General features: G+C 53.2%; 8 protein-coding genes across 8 annotated transcripts; 5 read left to right on the top strand and 3 right to left on the bottom strand.

Moving 5' to 3' along the window:
- Positions 1-84: 84 nt before the first annotated feature.
- BU25DRAFT_423435 (UbiA prenyltransferase) lies at positions 85-936 on the top strand (the record flags this gene model as incomplete). The annotated part of the gene is made up of 1 exon (XM_033708215.1): positions 85-936. One exon carries the CDS (start codon positions 85-87, stop codon positions 934-936), a length of 852 nt encoding a protein of 283 aa, XP_033559559.1.
- Positions 937-1,549: 613 nt separating this feature from the next.
- BU25DRAFT_120320 (uncharacterized protein) lies at positions 1,550-2,109 on the top strand. Its single transcript, XM_033700427.1, has 2 exons — positions 1,550-1,609; positions 1,664-2,109. The coding sequence occupies exon 2, from the start codon at positions 1,788-1,790 to the stop codon at positions 2,058-2,060; it is 273 nt and encodes a 90-aa protein (XP_033559560.1). The 5' UTR covers positions 1,550-1,609; positions 1,664-1,787; the 3' UTR covers positions 2,061-2,109.
- Positions 2,110-4,381: 2,272 nt separating this feature from the next.
- BU25DRAFT_412803 (uncharacterized protein) lies at positions 4,382-5,294 on the top strand (the record flags this gene model as incomplete). Its single annotated transcript, XM_033706881.1, has 1 exon — positions 4,382-5,294. A coding segment is annotated over exon 1 (704 nt), but the record flags the coding sequence as incomplete, so codon positions are not given.
- Positions 5,295-7,344: 2,050 nt separating this feature from the next.
- BU25DRAFT_460481 (uncharacterized protein) lies at positions 7,345-7,763 on the top strand (the record flags this gene model as incomplete). The annotated part of the gene is made up of 4 exons (XM_033710357.1): positions 7,345-7,407; positions 7,459-7,473; positions 7,561-7,630; positions 7,735-7,763. 4 exons carry the CDS (start codon positions 7,345-7,347, stop codon positions 7,761-7,763), a joined length of 177 nt encoding a protein of 58 aa, XP_033559562.1.
- Positions 7,764-8,661: 898 nt separating this feature from the next.
- Positions 8,662-9,516, bottom strand: BU25DRAFT_346032 (uncharacterized protein; the record flags this gene model as incomplete). Its single annotated transcript, XM_033703070.1, has 3 exons — positions 8,662-9,044; positions 9,107-9,362; positions 9,412-9,516. The coding sequence occupies 3 exons, from the start codon at positions 9,514-9,516 to the stop codon at positions 8,662-8,664; spliced, it is 744 nt and encodes a 247-aa protein (XP_033559563.1).
- Positions 9,517-10,285: 769 nt separating this feature from the next.
- On the bottom strand, positions 10,286-11,050 carry BU25DRAFT_346194 (uncharacterized protein; the record flags this gene model as incomplete). The annotated part of the gene is made up of 5 exons (XM_033703083.1): positions 10,286-10,395; positions 10,475-10,583; positions 10,640-10,787; positions 10,835-10,911; positions 10,961-11,050. 5 exons carry the CDS (start codon positions 11,048-11,050, stop codon positions 10,286-10,288), a joined length of 534 nt encoding a protein of 177 aa, XP_033559564.1.
- A 268-nt stretch (positions 11,051-11,318) lies between these two features.
- Positions 11,319-13,019, top strand: BU25DRAFT_493008 (uncharacterized protein). The gene is made up of 3 exons (XM_033711688.1): positions 11,319-11,406; positions 11,458-12,181; positions 12,231-13,019. Exons 1-3 carry the CDS (start codon positions 11,370-11,372, stop codon positions 12,895-12,897), a joined length of 1,428 nt encoding a protein of 475 aa, XP_033559565.1. The 5' UTR covers positions 11,319-11,369; the 3' UTR covers positions 12,898-13,019.
- A 57-nt stretch (positions 13,020-13,076) lies between these two features.
- BU25DRAFT_397389 (uncharacterized protein) lies at positions 13,077-15,984 on the bottom strand. The gene is made up of 6 exons (XM_033704873.1): positions 15,661-15,984; positions 15,461-15,591; positions 15,115-15,409; positions 14,584-15,066; positions 13,815-14,536; positions 13,077-13,768 (listed from the first exon to the last, which is right to left on the bottom strand). The coding sequence occupies exons 1-6, from the start codon at positions 15,754-15,756 to the stop codon at positions 13,171-13,173; spliced, it is 2,325 nt and encodes a 774-aa protein (XP_033559566.1). The 5' UTR covers positions 15,757-15,984; the 3' UTR covers positions 13,077-13,170.
- Positions 15,985-16,071: the final 87 nt, after the last annotated feature.

Genomic DNA, 16,071 nt, shown 5'->3' on the forward strand with positions numbered 1-16,071 from the left:
GCTGAGCTCATGCGACTTCAAGCACCTGCGGGAACATACTACCTGTTTTTTCCATGTCTATTCAGTACACTGCTGGCTGGCGCAATGGCCGTGCCTGTCGCCGCACCTTCAGCTGTCATTGGCACCACAGCACTCTTCCTCACTGGAGCACTTGTCATGAGAGGAGCTGGATGCACCATAAACGACCTCTGGGATCGCAACCTTGACCCTCACGTCGAACGTACACGCCTCCGCCCACTGGCGAGACGAGCAGTGACACCCCAGCAGGCCATCGTCTTTCTTGGTGGTCAGCTCTTTACAGGTCTAGCTGTCTTGTTATCGCTACCTTTCGAGTGTTTCTGGTACGCCACGCCCTCGCTCATACTCGTCACTCTCTACCCGCTGGCAAAGCGTGTCACGTACTACCCGCAATTCGTCCTTGGCCTGACCTTCTCTTGGGGTGCCATGATGGGCTTCCCTGCGCTCGGTATCGATCTCCTCGCCAACCAGGCTGCATTGACAGCAGCTGCTTTCTTGTACGCTAGCAATGTTGCTTGGACCGTACTGTACGATATGATCTACGCCCATATGGACATCAAGGACGACGTTAAGGCCGGCATCAAGAGTATTGCGCTCAAGCATGAGAAAGAAACAAAGGCCGTGCTGTCAGGCCTTGCTGTTGTACAAATTGGACTCCTTGCCGCCTCTGGGTATGCTGCAGGACTCGGCCCTCTTTTCTACATTGGCTCTTGTGGTGGCGCGGCGCTTACGCTGGGCACTATGATCCGCCGCGTCAAGCTCAAGGAAGTCAGGAACTGCTGGTGGTGGTTCGTCAATGGTGCTTTCTTCACCGGTGGTGCCATTGGTCTTGGACTGACTGGCGAGTATGCTGCGCACTTGCTCGGCTGGTATGACGAGGACGAGGGGATCAAGAAGCAGAAAGCCATCAGCGCTTAGCCTCGTCAGCATGATGAACGAGCCAAGACCAAGTTGACAAACTCCATGAAGTTTGTTTGTGCGAGACTCCAACATGTACATTAATCACTACTCTCAGGAGCGACCAAAAGCAAGGAGTATAATACACCGATGTACAACAGATACAATGAACCTTTATCGCCTCTACAACAATGTTCACCACCACACATCTTACAAATCCCCTGCGAAACCTCTTCCAGCTGCGATCAACAACACAGGCAGGTTACACAGACTGCCACTTGGCTCAGAAGTTCGTTGGGATGCCTCTTGTCGCTGAGCAAGATAATACCGGTCACTCCACTCTGGTAGATGTATCATTCGACAACAGACATGTATGTCTGATTATCGGCTTGCAGTTTCTTCATTACGTACTGCTCCAGGTCAGCCGTAGTCTTTCAGACAGCGGATAGCTTGCTTTCTTACTTTGAGGAGGGAACCCACGTAGGCGGCGGTATACAAAGGCACCCAACGACGATTCGTAGCTGATACTTGCAATCCCAGCAAGCACGCCTATGATTCCAAGTACGCCAAAGCATATCTGCAAGGCTGTATCGGTTGACTCCGACATGGCGGCAAGGGTGGCGGAAGCGAAGTGATGTGATTGGCTGCGCACCAATACAGATGTAGAGTCCGGTTTGGAGCAAAAGGTTGTCAAGTGAGTATTCCCAACGATGGAGTATATTGATATGTATTGTTGATATTCTTGCAGAAACTGGATAGAGAGATTCGAGCTTTGTCTATCGTGGCAGTCCAGTCCACGTTGTTCCAACTCTTGAAATCACTTCCTGAGGCATGCGGGGTACCTTCAGAGCTCCCTAGTGTCCACATAGCGCATGGGAGGTGGGCTTTCTCTCGTGGCCTACTTCCATCCAGCACATTGTCGCGCCGCTACTGTAAGCCTACCGACCGGTTCCAGGCACCCCCAATCTGACAGCCACTGGGCATGGCCACTTAGGTGTGGGGATCTGGGGTGTTTGGTGTCTCCATACCGTAGTGGGTGCTCTTTCTCTTGCGCAACCCTCAACATTTCAGCACCCTCTCGGTTCGCTACTGCATGCCTATCGAACGGCTCCAGGCACCCCCAATCTGACAACTACTGGGGATGACCACTTAGGTGTGAGGATTTCGTATGTTGGGTGTCTCAGGGCTCTCCTAGGGCAGGCAGGCATTCTTTTCTTCGCGCAGCCCCCATCTCAGCACACTCTTACGGCGTTGTCGCCCACCCACTGCAAGCTGTCGAGCCACGCTTCTCCACTCTCTGACATCCTAGCTGGATACTTTCACTCGCATCAACTCTGTTCAGATTATAAATCGTGTTCCTCGGTTTGCGCCACCACCATCGGCTGCCCGGCTTGGTTGCGCGGCCGCCCCGCCGATGAAGCTGCTGACGCATGGTTCTCAAGCGCGATCTGGTATACCCACAACTCCCCTTTGGTTGTCAGCACCTTGTTGAAAAGATTTCCTTGTCAGAGTAAGGTGGGAGTGTTCGCACACCTGCACAAAGCCCAATTGATACCAGCAGCTCAAACTTCTTTGTTAGTGCGGAACTACAGCACGACATGAGAACATGGTAAAACTTTCTCGAACTAAGAATGTTGACTTTACCTGCAGAACATATACAACGAGTTCAGATATCTTCATTTGTTCTGAATTTCGCACACTGGTCTACAACTGAGAATACCGATTTACGTTCCAACTCCCAAACTCCCAACAACCTCCGCGCCTTAGCGCAGTTTGAAATATCATGTCGAACGCCAAAGATGACCATCACGGCTCTTCAACATCCTTGAGAGCTTCCTGGTGCTATCATGGCCGGGTCCTGCAAGGCACACTCGAGCGACGTTGTGTTGGTAGGTGTAATGAGCTGACTTGATCTAAGTCCAGGTTCCAGATCAACAAACATCGTGCTTGTGTGTACACGATGAGGAATCTCATATCCGGAGTCGAGTTCGAAGTCTGTATCACTTAAGCGCCCAAACATGCTCTACCTTTGGCAACATACACTGGACACGGGTTCGCCAAAAGCGGCGGCAAAGCATACATATCAATGAGTCGCGGTGGTGCAATCCAGCGACCGCGACCATGATACCAATGATGCCAAAGACTCCGAAGCAGATTTGTAGGGCGATGTGTGACATTATCGGTGTTGGATAAAGTTGTATCCGCGTGCTTGGTTGCGGAGTGGTTTAAGTTGAATGGTCCACACGACACACGGAATTGGTTGAAGACAATCGATTGCAGTGTATGGGTGGAGGAGCTGAAATGTAGAGGAACTAATATCGATTAAACGCACGTGGATTCAAGCGCATTATGAATGTTTACAGCAGGCTATGCTACGACTTATCGAGTCTGCACACATACTGCATTGGGCAGTGGTACGTGCTGGGACGCGCGATCCTATTCGCTCGTATGACGTTGGCACGGCCATATTGGTAAAAATTCACTGACATTACACGTCGCCTTTGGGATCGCTTGAATTTAACTCGGCAGGGGCTGTGTTGTCTCGGAGACATGCTACACCAACGACTGGTCGCACTTATTTCTGGGTGTACAAATCATGTTTATTAACGGTCGCTGCTCAGTTTCAGCGGCCGACTTGCATGCTACACCGGGATAAGTCCCTGTAAAGGGCATCACATCTCATGCCATGTCACTATGAGAAAGTATACATACAATGAGAAAGATTGTTTCGTTATTGACGCTACTGTTGCGTTGATCCTGATTGCAGAAGTCGCTTTTGCATCCTTGACGCCCCTTGCGCGACTCACTGGCGGAATTCTTAGTGTACATCGTTTCTTGAAGTATGTTGTTTGCTCATGCAGCCTTCATCAGTGATTCTCTAACGCCTGCATATACCGCTTCAATGAAACAAAATCAAATTTGATAACATGCAGCACGATCCACCCCCCAGCAGACCAGGGGTTTCCTCAGATTTTGCTGACTAGAAGCAGCCAAGCAGCAGCAACCGGTCGCGGTTGGAAGTTATGTGTGGCAGAGAAGGTGTCCAAAGAGTTCAGCGCGCAGCACCGCTTCACCGCCTACAGTCTTGCAAGACTGCACTCCCCATTGCAGCAGATCCTCGAACCAAGCTTGGTATTTTATTCCAGTCTCGACAGATATCTGCTCTCTCACTCGTAGTAATCAGCGTCTTGCGTCACCTTGTCGGGGGCCCACAAAGATGTTAAGGCCGACCTCTCGATTGAAGAACAGTGCCTATGAGAACACTCGTGACCGCAGTGGTAAGGTCTGATGGTAATATCAAGTATCGAAAAAACGCGAAGTATTCTATTGAAGCGTAGGTTGCTGTCGAAATAGAGAAGTGGGTACTTTCAAGCATCTACCAGAACTAATGACGTAGCCGTTTGGATCCCAACCTCGCCGATCTTCTGCTCGCGACCACCTTTCATCTCCCAATCATCTTAGACATCACTGGCTTCGTTTGTTGGACCCTAGAGGCCTCCAAACAATGCTCATGGATGTAATGAACATCCCTTACGCTCTTACTGTGCTCCACGCAGGCTACCTGATCCAACTGTCCTTCCGCCAACCTAGTAGCAAAGTCATCTCAACGAAAACCGAATCATGGCTGATGTGGATCGCTGCATCACCCATCGGCATGGTGTTTGCGCGAACAGTGACACTTGCCATTGCCCTTCACCAGGCCGTTGTCGCATTATCGCTTTCGCACACATTACCGAATAGGAACAAGGTCCTGCAAACCATCTGTCCGACACCTCAGTATCTCGACCCAAGGCTCTTCACATGGTCAAGAGCCACAATCGCTTCATTAGCATTGCTGTATTTCGGAAGCTACATCCGTTTCCAAGCCTACGCCCAACTCGGCACAAACTTCACCTACCGCATCGCCAAACCAGACCAGCTCGTCACTTCAGGACTCTACGCATACGTGCGCCATCCATCATACACAGGCCTCCTCATGGTGCTGTTGGCGATGTACTCGCTCCTCCTCCGCCAGCGAGGACTAGTGAGCTGTTGGGCGCCTCTGGTAGATGAGAAGATAGTTACGGATGAGAAGCATGCGTACTTGATGCCGATCGTTGCGTTCAGTTGCGCGATCTTTTTGTTCATGGTCAGGAGAGTGAGGGATGAGGAAGAAATGATGGAAAAGGAATTTGGGGAGAAGTGGAGAGACCATAAGGCGCGGACTAAGAAATTTGTCCCGTATGTCTATTGATACCAGACTGCACCCTGACCCCCACATCAGGACAAGTCTCTTGAGAATATACGCACGCCACTATCGAATGGACACATCAAATCAACATGGTTTGCGCATCAATTCAGTCGTCTCGTGGTGGACCGAGGTCGTGCCAGTCGTAGCGAACCCGAAATATAGACTAACGAGGATAGCTAAATGATGCAGCATAACACCATGCCATATGGCAGGTTAATCCTCCACGTGATAACGGGATCCCCTGAGCAATCAACCTGGCCGCATTGTAGACCACAGTGCATCGGCAGTGGAACGTTGGTGTTCGAGTGCGAGCCTGTCGCAACAGTGTTCATCGTTGCCGTCGCCTACGCACTCTTTCGATCTTTAGTTGTGATGGATGGCGATACGGAAAGAAATGGTGTTGCGGGAGCTGACGGCAATATGGTAGAGTGCGGTACGACAAGGGATTCCGGCGCAACAACAACCGCTCAACCAGTGGCATCATGAACCTCCAGCATAGTCCGTCATGAGTCCAAAGGTAGGTTTGTGGCCAGCCGAATGTCCGTTGCTGTATCCGGTAATGTCTTGGTTGAGCATAGCGACGACATCACGATCCTCCTTAGCGTATTGTACGAAGAGGGCCCGAGAGCTACGGTGCATTGAGGTACCAAAGGAACTTAATAGTGTGTTCTGCTTCGCCATTCGCAAACTTTGGGTTTTCGAGAAGAGTGCGGAATTTTGAGAATGGTTATGGTGCCAGAGGCATTGTCATCTGTTTGGACTCAGCTCAGTAAGATCGAAATACGAGAATGCACTGATCGGCTCCAGGCAAAGCCAGATCTTTGAGATCATCGCTGTCGTGAATGGTTCTATTCCTTCCAAGTCCGCGTGAGCACCGACGACAATGGTTCGCGCGCTCTGGCCAGGTATTCTGACTATGAAGATAGTGTTGTATACACGCTGTCCACTTATGTGAGAAGTATTCTCGACAGTGGCTTTCGTTCCATTGACAACTTCTTGTAATGTCGCGTCCAGCCAGACAAATGCGTGGTAACCAGACATCGTGGTTATGTTGCGGTTGGGTGGGAAGCTGAAGGTCTCCTAGTCGAACATGAAGTCCTCTATATCAAGCGAAGAGGTAAGATCAGTCACAGCCGCACGCTGAGTGAGTGACCTTCGAATACTTGACAGCCTGGCGGCGTGGAGGAACAGCCCGAGCCTCATGCGCATGATTGCCATTCAAGTACTCAGTAACACCCTGTAACATCGTCAGCAACAGCCCAGACTCACCGTTGGCACGCTCGGCTTCCCTGTCTACTCATGACACAACACCCACTCAATGTAGCACGAGAACTGTCCGCAAGTAGGCCCCGGTGGACAAGGGTCGGCCGAAGCTGCAGCGACACGGGCTATTAGAGCGACGATATAGTAGGCAACGCATGTTGGTGGGCGATAATAGGTGTAAGCTGAAGAGAAGTATCGATGTGCTCGATGCGGAGATGCAAGCGGAACAATGTGGACAGTGGATGGCTTCAGAACGGCTGCGTGATAGTGCTGTGATGGAAGACTGGCGGTTCACTTGAGCGAAGATGTCCAGGCTGGAGCCGTGTTACTCTTGCGGTCCTTGGTAGGCGTGGACATCCATGGCAAGTACTGCCATCTGCTCATCAGTGTGCTTACCTGGGCTCCATGATGTTGGGGAAAGAGTTGTTCCTCAGCGTCAGGATGTTGATGAAGCCATCATGCCCTATCGAAGATAACATGTTCGATGATAGCAACCATACTGAAGCTTTTGTAATAGCTCAGTGAAGCGGTCGTGCTCGTTCTTGTCATGCCGAAGGACACCAGGCTGCATCGTTCGAGGTGGTCTCTTCTGCGCGAGGTGAGGCTCACGCGTCATCGTCATAAACCATCGAAAGATTCAACTCGAACTTCACTCGAGTAGTGAGTGAATGTCTACGGTGATACACAAAGCAACATGTGAAGCGCAGCCGTGAAGTGCAGCAAAGACACCCACACACGTGGCGCACCTTCTAGCTTCCCCACCTCTGCGTTCTAGCCCCCTTCCCTGTGCGCACCAATCAGCGCCCCCTAAACAGCGCTCTTTTAACGCCTTCCGACCACGCTTACCCTTTGACCCTCGATTTCCACTGCCGCAGTACGAATCCAGCACTCCAAGACACCAGACTTCGCGACTCTTAGAGAGAAAAGTTGACAAGATGGCTCGTGGTAACCAGCGCGACAAGGCTAGGGAGAAGAACCTGAAGGAGCAGGCTGGCAAGGTGAGTTTGCCTCAGCCTTCCCCACTGAGCATGTACTGACAGCAGTGGTAGAAAGGCAAGAACACCGTATGTACCGCTGCCACGACGTCAAATTTGCTCGCAGTTTGACGTTGAGTACCTTGAGGTTTGTTTGATCGTGGCTGACCTCTACAGATGTCCGGCTCCGAGCAAGCCAAGGCCAAGGAGAATGCTGCTGCCATCATGCGCGCCAAGCAGGCTGCAGGTATGTCCCTTCCTCTTTCGATCTTTTTGTTATGTCTCTTCGTGTCTTTGCTGCGTTGGGCGTGAAGAACTGTGTTCTGTGGGCGGTGCTGATAAGTCGCGCAGCCGAAGCGAAGAAGGCCGACGGAAAATAAGATGCCTGAGGCATGAGCGAGTGGGGACCACCCACGACTGCAGTGCGCACGACAGCTAGAAACACGCAAATCAAGGGGCCAGGCATGGAATGGAGTTTTGAGGGGTTGTAGTAAATGCGACATGTTTTCTTGGGGTTTCTGGGTACACGACATCTCTAAATCAATCAGTTTGCGGTCTCGCATGCTGCGATGCATCTGCCCACTTGCGCCAACACCAGATCCGACATGAAATTAAGAACATGCTGACTCGCAGAATTGCCTTGTTCTATTACGCAGCAATCAAAACTTGCAACATGTGCGGCAGCGCCTCAGAGAATAACTTCCTTCCAACACAGCAATCGCAGCGCACAATCACTGCATATCCAACCAAGAAGTACCAGTGCCGATCTTTGGCTCGTATTACCTTGCAGTCGCACAACTCCGTTCCAGAATGGGTCTCACATTAAACTATAGCAAACCTTTATCACATCCTACATTGCTAAGCCGAGACGACAATGATTCACTCTGCGCAAGTCTCCCAGCAACGCTTCAAAGCCACCACATACACATCGCTCTCATCAGCCTCCCAGCGCAAAGTGGTCGTTGCCATGCAAGAGGCCGACATGCCCAAACATACAAGCAAAATGAGAGAATGAAAGTTGACTCGATCTCTTGGATTCGATACTAGTTCTAAACATATGAACACACTCTCAAATGTGGATTACGGTATAACGCTAACGCCCCTCATTCATCAGAAGTGGTATAAATATCGACATGGCATCCCAGAAGCCAGTCTGAACAGCCAAAGCCAAAGCGCTCATAGGATTCCTCTCCCATTCTCTTATCAATTAGTGCGACCCTCCCTCCACATACCACCAACCTCTGTCAAGATCGTGCTGCTCGCCTCCTCTTTGTTGGCTTATGCGATCATGCCAGCAAACCCACCAAAGTTGTTAACCGCCGCACTCGCCGGGAAAGAATTCATTCCGCACAAGCAACTGCACGTGCAAGTCTGGCCCGCACCATCCGTTCCCTGCCCGGCAACAACCGTCGCGCTGGCCAGTGCACCGCTGCCTGACGCCGTAGCCACGGCGCCACCAGCCTGCACTGTCACCGTGGAGGGAGCGGCGGCGGCAGCGGGGTCGACAGACTGGATGGCCGAGTCCTTGAGTGTGGTGCCGTTGGATTTGATAGCGAGTTGTTTGAACTGCGCCATTGTCTTGTCGCCGTCGAGTTTGGCGTTGATGCTGAACACCATGCCTTTGCCGCAGTGTTCGCCTTGGGCTTGTTTGCAGTACATCCCTATCACACTCATCAGCCCAACCTCCTACAAATACAACGTACAAAGGTCCTGGGGGACTTACATATCGCATCAGTAGTCTCGACAGTCATGTTCCACGTCACGCCTGCCTTGCCCTCGGGGTTGGGCATGAAGCCCGAGTCCTTGCCGCCATCCATGGCTTTGCAGGGCTCGGCGAAGGTGGACTGCGTGGCTGTGTGGTTCTTCTGCATGAACTGAAATTCGACGACGTCGCCTACGTTGGCAGTGATGGATTCCGGTCTGTATCCGAGGACGGGAGCCATGCCGGTTGCGACGGGTGTCAGGCCACCGACAACAACCTGATTGTTGTTAGATGAGGCGTGATGGGATAGCGGAAGGTAAGCTCACAGTATGTGTAGCTGGTCCGCTTGCAGCCGCCGGCGCAAGACTCATGACCTGCATCTGGGCGGCGGCCAGGCCAGCAACAATGGGCAGTGCGTTGATGTACTTCATTATGACTATGTCTTCGTAATGTCGTGAATGCGAAAGGAACGTAACCGCCTGGGCTGGCTATACCGTGGTCGTTGATTAGAAGGATCGAAAGGCGCTACGAGAGCCGGCTCGGACAGAAGAATGAAGAGAGAGACTAGAAAGGAGAGTGGAGCACGCGCAACGAGACAGTTATGAGGCAGAATGGGGGAGAGAAGAGATGTGTGCCTGGGACATCAAGTGCTTAAGAACACGCATGAAATTGTACGTCTGGGGGTGGCAGACAGGCCGGACACATGGCGAAACATAACGCTCTTGTGGCTAGGCAAAAAGCCCTCGAAACGGGTGGCCATCTGCAAAAACCGATAGATTCCAGGCAAAGCGCTGAGGCTCATAGGCGTGGCCGGGTGTCATGATGCTTGATCTGTAGGAGGTGGGTTCGAGGTTGTCGCGGTAGCGTCGCAGATCTGTCTCGCTTCCTGGCTGCACAGCCCAGCGATGGCTATCCCGCTCCCGGCGCAAGGCCACAACCAGTAGAAACGCCTGAAAGAAGAGGCTAGAAGATCGTCTGCCGCATAAAGTTTCTTGGGAGTTCATCTCGCATCGTAGGCCTCCCGAAGGCTGTGAGGCAGGAACTGTTGGTGATCGCAGCCTAATCCGGCTAGACCAAAGGCGTACTCTTCCCTCATTGGTGCAGAACTTCCATGTTCGACTCTCCAAGCTCTTGCAGGATGTTGGGCATGCTCAACTCTCCAACATGCGCTGTTTGTAGCGTTCATCATTTCTCTCGTCCTCACTGCTTTGGCGGAGCATCTCTTGGAAGCTGCTGACCCGCGTGCAGGCCTGTGTAGTACCCTGCATAGTACCACGACATCATAATGTTCTTGAGGTTCTCGTCTTGAACTGGTCATGTGTTAGCATGTCTCCGAATGTCAGGCTCCATAAATTGGCCGAATCGACAACTGTCAGTCCCAAAACGTACCTGTTCCTAACAGAGCCTGAGGCATCGCGGCGAAGACATTGTCATGTGGCGCTGCGGTTCCTGCATTTGCTGACTGGGGTTGATTGAGCTCTTCGGATGCTGTGGTTTCCTGTCGTCTGTCAGTCATGGATCTTCGTGTTGCGTGCGTGTGTAGCCGGGTCGTACCTGCGGTGGGAGCTCCGCTTGAACAACTTGCTCGACCCCTTCCGTCTCTTGCATTGATTCCTCGGCATCCATCTGGTCCGAATTGCCGTTCGCCTCGGCGACAACTTCAGGAATTGCTTCTACCTCGCCTATCAGGTCGCCATTATCTCTACGATACTCAGCACCGCACGTTCAGATGAGAAGCGGTTGACCTACTCACGCAGCTCCTTCAGCTCTTCTTCAGTCAGGGCGTCTTCTAGGCGTCTGCCTGATCTAGCGATGCTGTGGTATTTCTGGGCGGGGATCAGCCAGTGAAACACGTGATGGAAGCAGGATACCTACCTCATATTCAGCCACAGCGTCGTTCCAGGAATCTTGTAGGAAGGAGTCGTCCCAGGCGTTCTTGTCACTCATATCAATTCCCGGCGCCATGGTGAGGGTCAATTTTCGGTGGGTTGTAATGCCGGATGTAGTAGCGTAAATGTGGGTTGACTGAAGAAGAGGAAGACGTGATTTGAGTCCCGAAAGCGGCGACTATTTTACTACGATGATTAGGGGTACTTTTCAAGAAAGTCGTTGTTGATAGTCGCGTTTGTTGCAGGCAAGCCACCGCCTACCAATGGCCTTGGCGGGTAGTTGCTAGCGCCCCAAAAAAGTTCAGGTGGAAGGAGCTCGAGCCTCGAAACTTTGAACTTTCACAGAGGACTCAAATCAACACCTCACAACACACAGCAGCCCTCACACATTCACAATGGCCGCTGCAGACGTTGCAAGCAAGAAGCGCAAGGGTACGTGTGATTATCCAACAAATCGCCAAACTATCCATTAACACTGCACAGGCGCATTGGACGCTGCGCCCAAGGCGAAGAAGCCCAGAAAATCGGACGACATTGCTGCCCCCACAAAGCCCGCCAAATCTCCCAAAGTTGCCAAAGCTGCGCCCGCACCTGCTGCTGAGAAGCCCGCGAAGAAGTCTGCGCGCAAGCAAGCCGAAGACTTTTTCTCTGACAACGAGGCCCTCGCAGCGAAGCCCACGAAAGCTACCAAGGGAAAGAAGAAGGCCGAGCCTGTTCCCGAGGCCAATGGTGATGAGGACGAGAGCATGCTCGACTTTGACGTGATCGAGGCGAAGAAGGATACACCCAAGAAGGAGGCACCGAAAGCAAAGGCTACCAAGGCGAAGAAGGGCAAGAAGGAGCCCGTAGCAGAACCCAAGCCCGTCGAGGAGGAGGAGGAGGAGGAGGAGGAGGTCGTCGAGGCACCCAAGGCTAAGGCCACAAAGGCGAAGAAGGGAAAGGCGGCGCAGGAGGAGCCAGTAGAGGAGGTTGCTGAGGTCGACGCGGTCATCACCGAGGATGGCGATGTCGAGGATGCAGCAGAGGAGGACGACCAGACGGCCGCGCTCCTCGCCGGCTTTGGTAGCGACGACAGCGATAGCGAGAACGATGTCGACTTCCCCGAAGACTCAGCCGTCGTCCCCAAGCTCACAAAGTCGCAAAAGAAAGCCATCGCCAAAGCCAAAGACACACCCAAGGCCACCGAGCCAGGCGTGGTCTATATAGGGTACTTGTTCCCACCCAGCTCTCCGAACACTCTCACTGACAAATTCTAGTCGCGTCCCCCGAGGCTTCTTCGAGCCCCAAATGAAAAAGTACTTCGCGCAATTCGGCCGCGTTCTCAACCTGCGCCTATCCCGCAACAAGAAAACTGGCGCCTCCAAGCACTACGCCTTCGTCGAATTCGCGTCCGCCGAAGTCGCCGACATCGTCGCCCGCACAATGAACAACTACCTCATGTTCGGCCACATCCTCAAGTGCGCGCTGATCCCCAAGGAGCAGGTGCACGAGAACCTGTTCAAGGGGGCGGGGACCAGGTTCAAGGTTGACCCACGGAATAAGAAGGCTGGGTTGGCCATGGAGAGGGGCGCGGAGCGCGAGGTATGGGAGAAGAGGGTGCAGAATGAGAACAAGCGCCGGAGTGGGAGGAATAAGGCGCTGAAGGAGGAGTTTGGGTATGAGTTCGCTGCGCCCAGCGTGAAGGCTGTGAAGGATGTGAAAGCCGGAAAGCAGCTCGAGATTGAAGCGAGCGAGCCCCAGCAGTTGTTGACCGAGACAGCGGCGCCGACCGAGGCGAAGGGCAAGAAGGGCAAGAAGACCGCGAAGGCCGCGGAGCCTGAGCCCGTTGCTGAGGAGAAGGTCGAAGCCGCACCCAAGGCGACGGCGAAGAAGCCTGCTGCTGCTGCCCCGAAGGCGAAGAAGGCGAAGAAGGCTAAGGCTTAGAATCCTGACCCTTATACCGCTGGAGAGTACGCGAGAGAGTGGCTATGCGAGCGAGTGGCTTCGACGTGTATAGCTACCTCAGTATCTTGTTCCTGTCATGCGTGTTTCCACGGATACCATAGGTCAAAAGCGAATGCATCTTCATGTCATGTTCACCATTGCCAAGTTCATGTGTGATAGTGATTGATTGCTTACATCTCCGGCTAACATGACTACACTTCCATCTTCAATGCTACAACGATTCATCATCTTATTACTTCCCTCTCAACCCGTCTAACCAGTACCGTTTACAGCCAACTTCATAAGATGATCCATGAACGTCTGCAAACTAACATCATCTGTGAAGATAGTCTGCGCCGTCTGGCTCACACCACCATAGCTCTGTGTCGTATGCGTTGTAGACGGATTGAGCTTGCTGAGCAAGAAGCGCGCTTGCGAGCCTCCCGCATCGCAAACAATGAAACGCGGCAGCGGGAATCGGTCCTGGATGAGATCCTTGGCGTCCTCCTTTGGGCTTTCAAGCAGAGTAGCAAAGTTCTCGTAGCCCTCCTGGTCCTGGTATCCTGCCTTGCGCCACTCGGCCATCGTCTCGCCGTGGAAGATGAGAATATGGAAGAAAGTGTCGAGGAGCAGGACGGTTTCGTTCTGGATGGATGAGGAGTCGAGGAGGACGGGCTGGCCGCCTTCGTGGTCGAAGCCGTAGCTATCAAGCGTGGGCTGAATCATGATGAGGGAGTTGCTAACATCCTCGTGGTTCAGAACGTGGCGGTAGAAAGCGGTCTCGTCAGGCGAGTTGTTGAAGACTTGCAGAAATTGCGAGCGGCGGAGATGAAACATGAACTGTGGGTATAATGTGAAGTTCTTTTCGAGCCTGTAGACGTTAGTAAGACCTCACAAGATATAGTGTAGTTGCATACCTGAATGATGACGGGTCGTCCTTCCTGTACTCGGCGAAGCGCGAGCATAATCTGATAAGCATGCGGTCAACCCATCGAAGGACATCCGGACCATCGTCAACCTCAGCCTTGAACACTGCTATCCTCGACATGAGAACTGCGGCTGCTTCCTGATCGAACGACTGTGCAATAGCTGGGTCGCCGGATGGTCCACTAAGGTTGCGCGCAACTGTGGTGACCCTCAAGTGGAATTGACCAGCAGAGTGCTGGTAGTATGTGAGGAACTGCATCATTCCCTTTTGAGGACCGGCCTGCATCTGGTTGGGGCCGCCTTGGCCGGCAATCTCGAAGTAGATACCGTAGGACGATTCGGGGTCGATACCACACATCTTCCAGGAGCATGTGTTGCCAATACCGCACTCAGTCTCGCCGACGGATACGGACTTCTTGTTGTTCGAAACGGCGTGACCGATCAAACCGGTAACCTTCAGCTCCTTGGTAGTGAGGACCTCGAGGTTGGCGTTGAAAGCCATGAGCAGGTTGTCTTGCTCATCCTTGTTAAAGATGCGCACGAACGACTGCTTGTACATGGACGATGTAAAGCTATCCGTCAAGATCATGTGTCCACCGGTAGAGTTCGAGAGACCGCGCATCTCGAGCAAACCGACCTGGTCCAGGCAACCAGCGAAGATATCGACGATGTGACCGTTCTGTGCGACGCGCTTGGCGAGAGTTTCGTAGAACTACCACATGTTAGTCCTGAGGCTTCTCCGGTTGCCAAATTACCCACCTTCAGCGCCTTCTTGTAGTACTTGATGTTATCGCGGTCAATGTCGTGGTGCGATCGAATCGCCTCCTTCAGCTCTGGACCAACGACCATACCAGGACCCTCAGTAGCTGGGCCACCAGCGAACAGCATGATGCGCGCACCAGCCTCACGGTGGCGGAACTCGAGCAATCCAGCAGCAATGCTCAGCGCAACACCAGTACACCTCAGTGGGCGCTTGTCGTTCGCAACGGGCCAGGGATCCCTCTGCAGCTGCTCAAGAGCGTTGGTCAACTGGAATTCGCACTGCGAAACAGGCAGAAGGAAACGTGTGTCGACGTTGCCCATAGGCATTTGCGGTCGGCCGGGCTGCTGGGGAATGTTCGGTCGGGGTGCGGCCTGGCCGAGGCCGAGCATGTCGTGGACCTGCTTCGTAGCGTAGTCCTTGTTACCGCGGAAGACGTACGACTTGGCGCATTCGGTGTAGCCAAGCTCGTGTACTTGAGCCTACGGCTGTCAGAACATCCCATAAAGTATCCGCTAAAAGGGTCCTACCATTGTACCATATGTGATCAGACCGACCAGAGCGTACTGTGGTAGCAGGCTCAAGCTCATAATGATCGAGTCCTTGAGGGCCTTCAAGCTGTCCTCCTCCTGGCAAGTATCGACAACGAACAAGAAGATAGGCGGCGCGGGCGCTGGGCGAGGGAGGCGGTACTCGATTGTTGTGCTGCCAGGGTGAAGCTCTGGAGGGATTTGCTCGGCGGAGATGTCCTTGTAGTGCGGCGGCAGGGCGTTTCGCTGCAGACAGAAGGGACATATCCACATCCTGGCGCGCATGTCTACCTGACTGCGGCGGGGTCAGCGTGTGCAGTCTATGCAGTTGGCGTGTATGTCCTACCAGAAGGGATTGAGGATGGCCTTGCAAGGCGCCTTGCAGGCGACGGGGTCATATTGGAGGAGGGGAGTGTCCGTCTTCTCCTTCAAGGGCGTGTAGAGGGCGCCAATGGGGACTACCAGCCGCGAAGCTTCCTTTACTTCAGGTCAGCATGCTGAATGTTGACGATGCGCCGATTGAGCGGTGTATGCGGAGCTCCGTACCATGCGCGAGCTGGGCAGCGTGTTCCAACTCAGGCGAACGCCATCTGTGTCCTCGATCTGGCTCCATTGGTCCTTGAGTGCCTCGAAGTCTGCCATGGTGGGTGGTGTCTACGCGGAGGCGGCGGTGGTGGTGTTTGGGCGATGTCTCGTGGAGGGGAACGAGGGCGCCCACAATTCGAGAGCAAGGGGTTGGCGGTGCGCAAGCGGTGGATTAGCCGGTTTTGATGGTAGTCGAGCAATTACCAGCGTGGCCGCAGCGAGAACAGGCTGCAACAATACCGCTGAACTGCAAGGTGTACTGTCCCGGAGCTCTCGATGTCGCTGGTGGGCTCGTCACAAGCGGCCAGATTGGCAACTGCGGTCCAGCATTCCAAGCACCTTGCCCCATTGAGCCTAGCCCCTCTGCCGACC

The sequence above is a fragment of the Macroventuria anomochaeta genome (assembly GCF_010093625.1).
Source record: "Macroventuria anomochaeta strain CBS 525.71 unplaced genomic scaffold BU25scaffold_26, whole genome shotgun sequence".
NCBI lineage: Eukaryota > Fungi > Ascomycota > Dothideomycetes > Pleosporales > Didymellaceae > Macroventuria > Macroventuria anomochaeta.

What these genes read in the sequence shown, in the direction of transcription:
- BU25DRAFT_120320 (XM_033700427.1), top strand. Translation starts at nt 1,788, where the DNA reads ATGGGAGGTGGGCTTTCTCTCGTGGCCTACTTCCATCCAGCACATTGT.
- BU25DRAFT_493008 (XM_033711688.1), top strand. Translation starts at nt 11,370, where the DNA reads ATGGCCGCTGCAGACGTTGCAAGCAAGAAGCGCAAGG. An exon ending in TGCAAGCAAGAAGCGCAAGG is followed by an intron (nt 11,407 to 11,457) that starts GTACGTGTGATT and finishes AACACTGCACAG; the next exon opens with GCGCATTGGACGCTGCGCCC. An exon ending in CCAGGCGTGGTCTATATAGG is followed by an intron (nt 12,182 to 12,230) that starts GTACTTGTTCCC and finishes GACAAATTCTAG; the next exon opens with TCGCGTCCCCCGAGGCTTCT.
- BU25DRAFT_397389 (XM_033704873.1), bottom strand. Translation starts at nt 15,756, where the DNA reads ATGGCAGACTTCGAGGCACTCAAGGACCAATGGAGCCAGATCGAGGAC. An exon ending in CGCTGCCCAGCTCGCGCATG is followed by an intron (nt 15,592 to 15,660) that starts GTACGGAGCTCC and finishes CCTGAAGTAAAG; the next exon opens with GAAGCTTCGCGGCTGGTAGT. An exon ending in ACTACAAGAAGGCGCTGAAG is followed by an intron (nt 14,537 to 14,583) that starts GTGGGTAATTTG and finishes AACATGTGGTAG; the next exon opens with TTCTACGAAACTCTCGCCAA.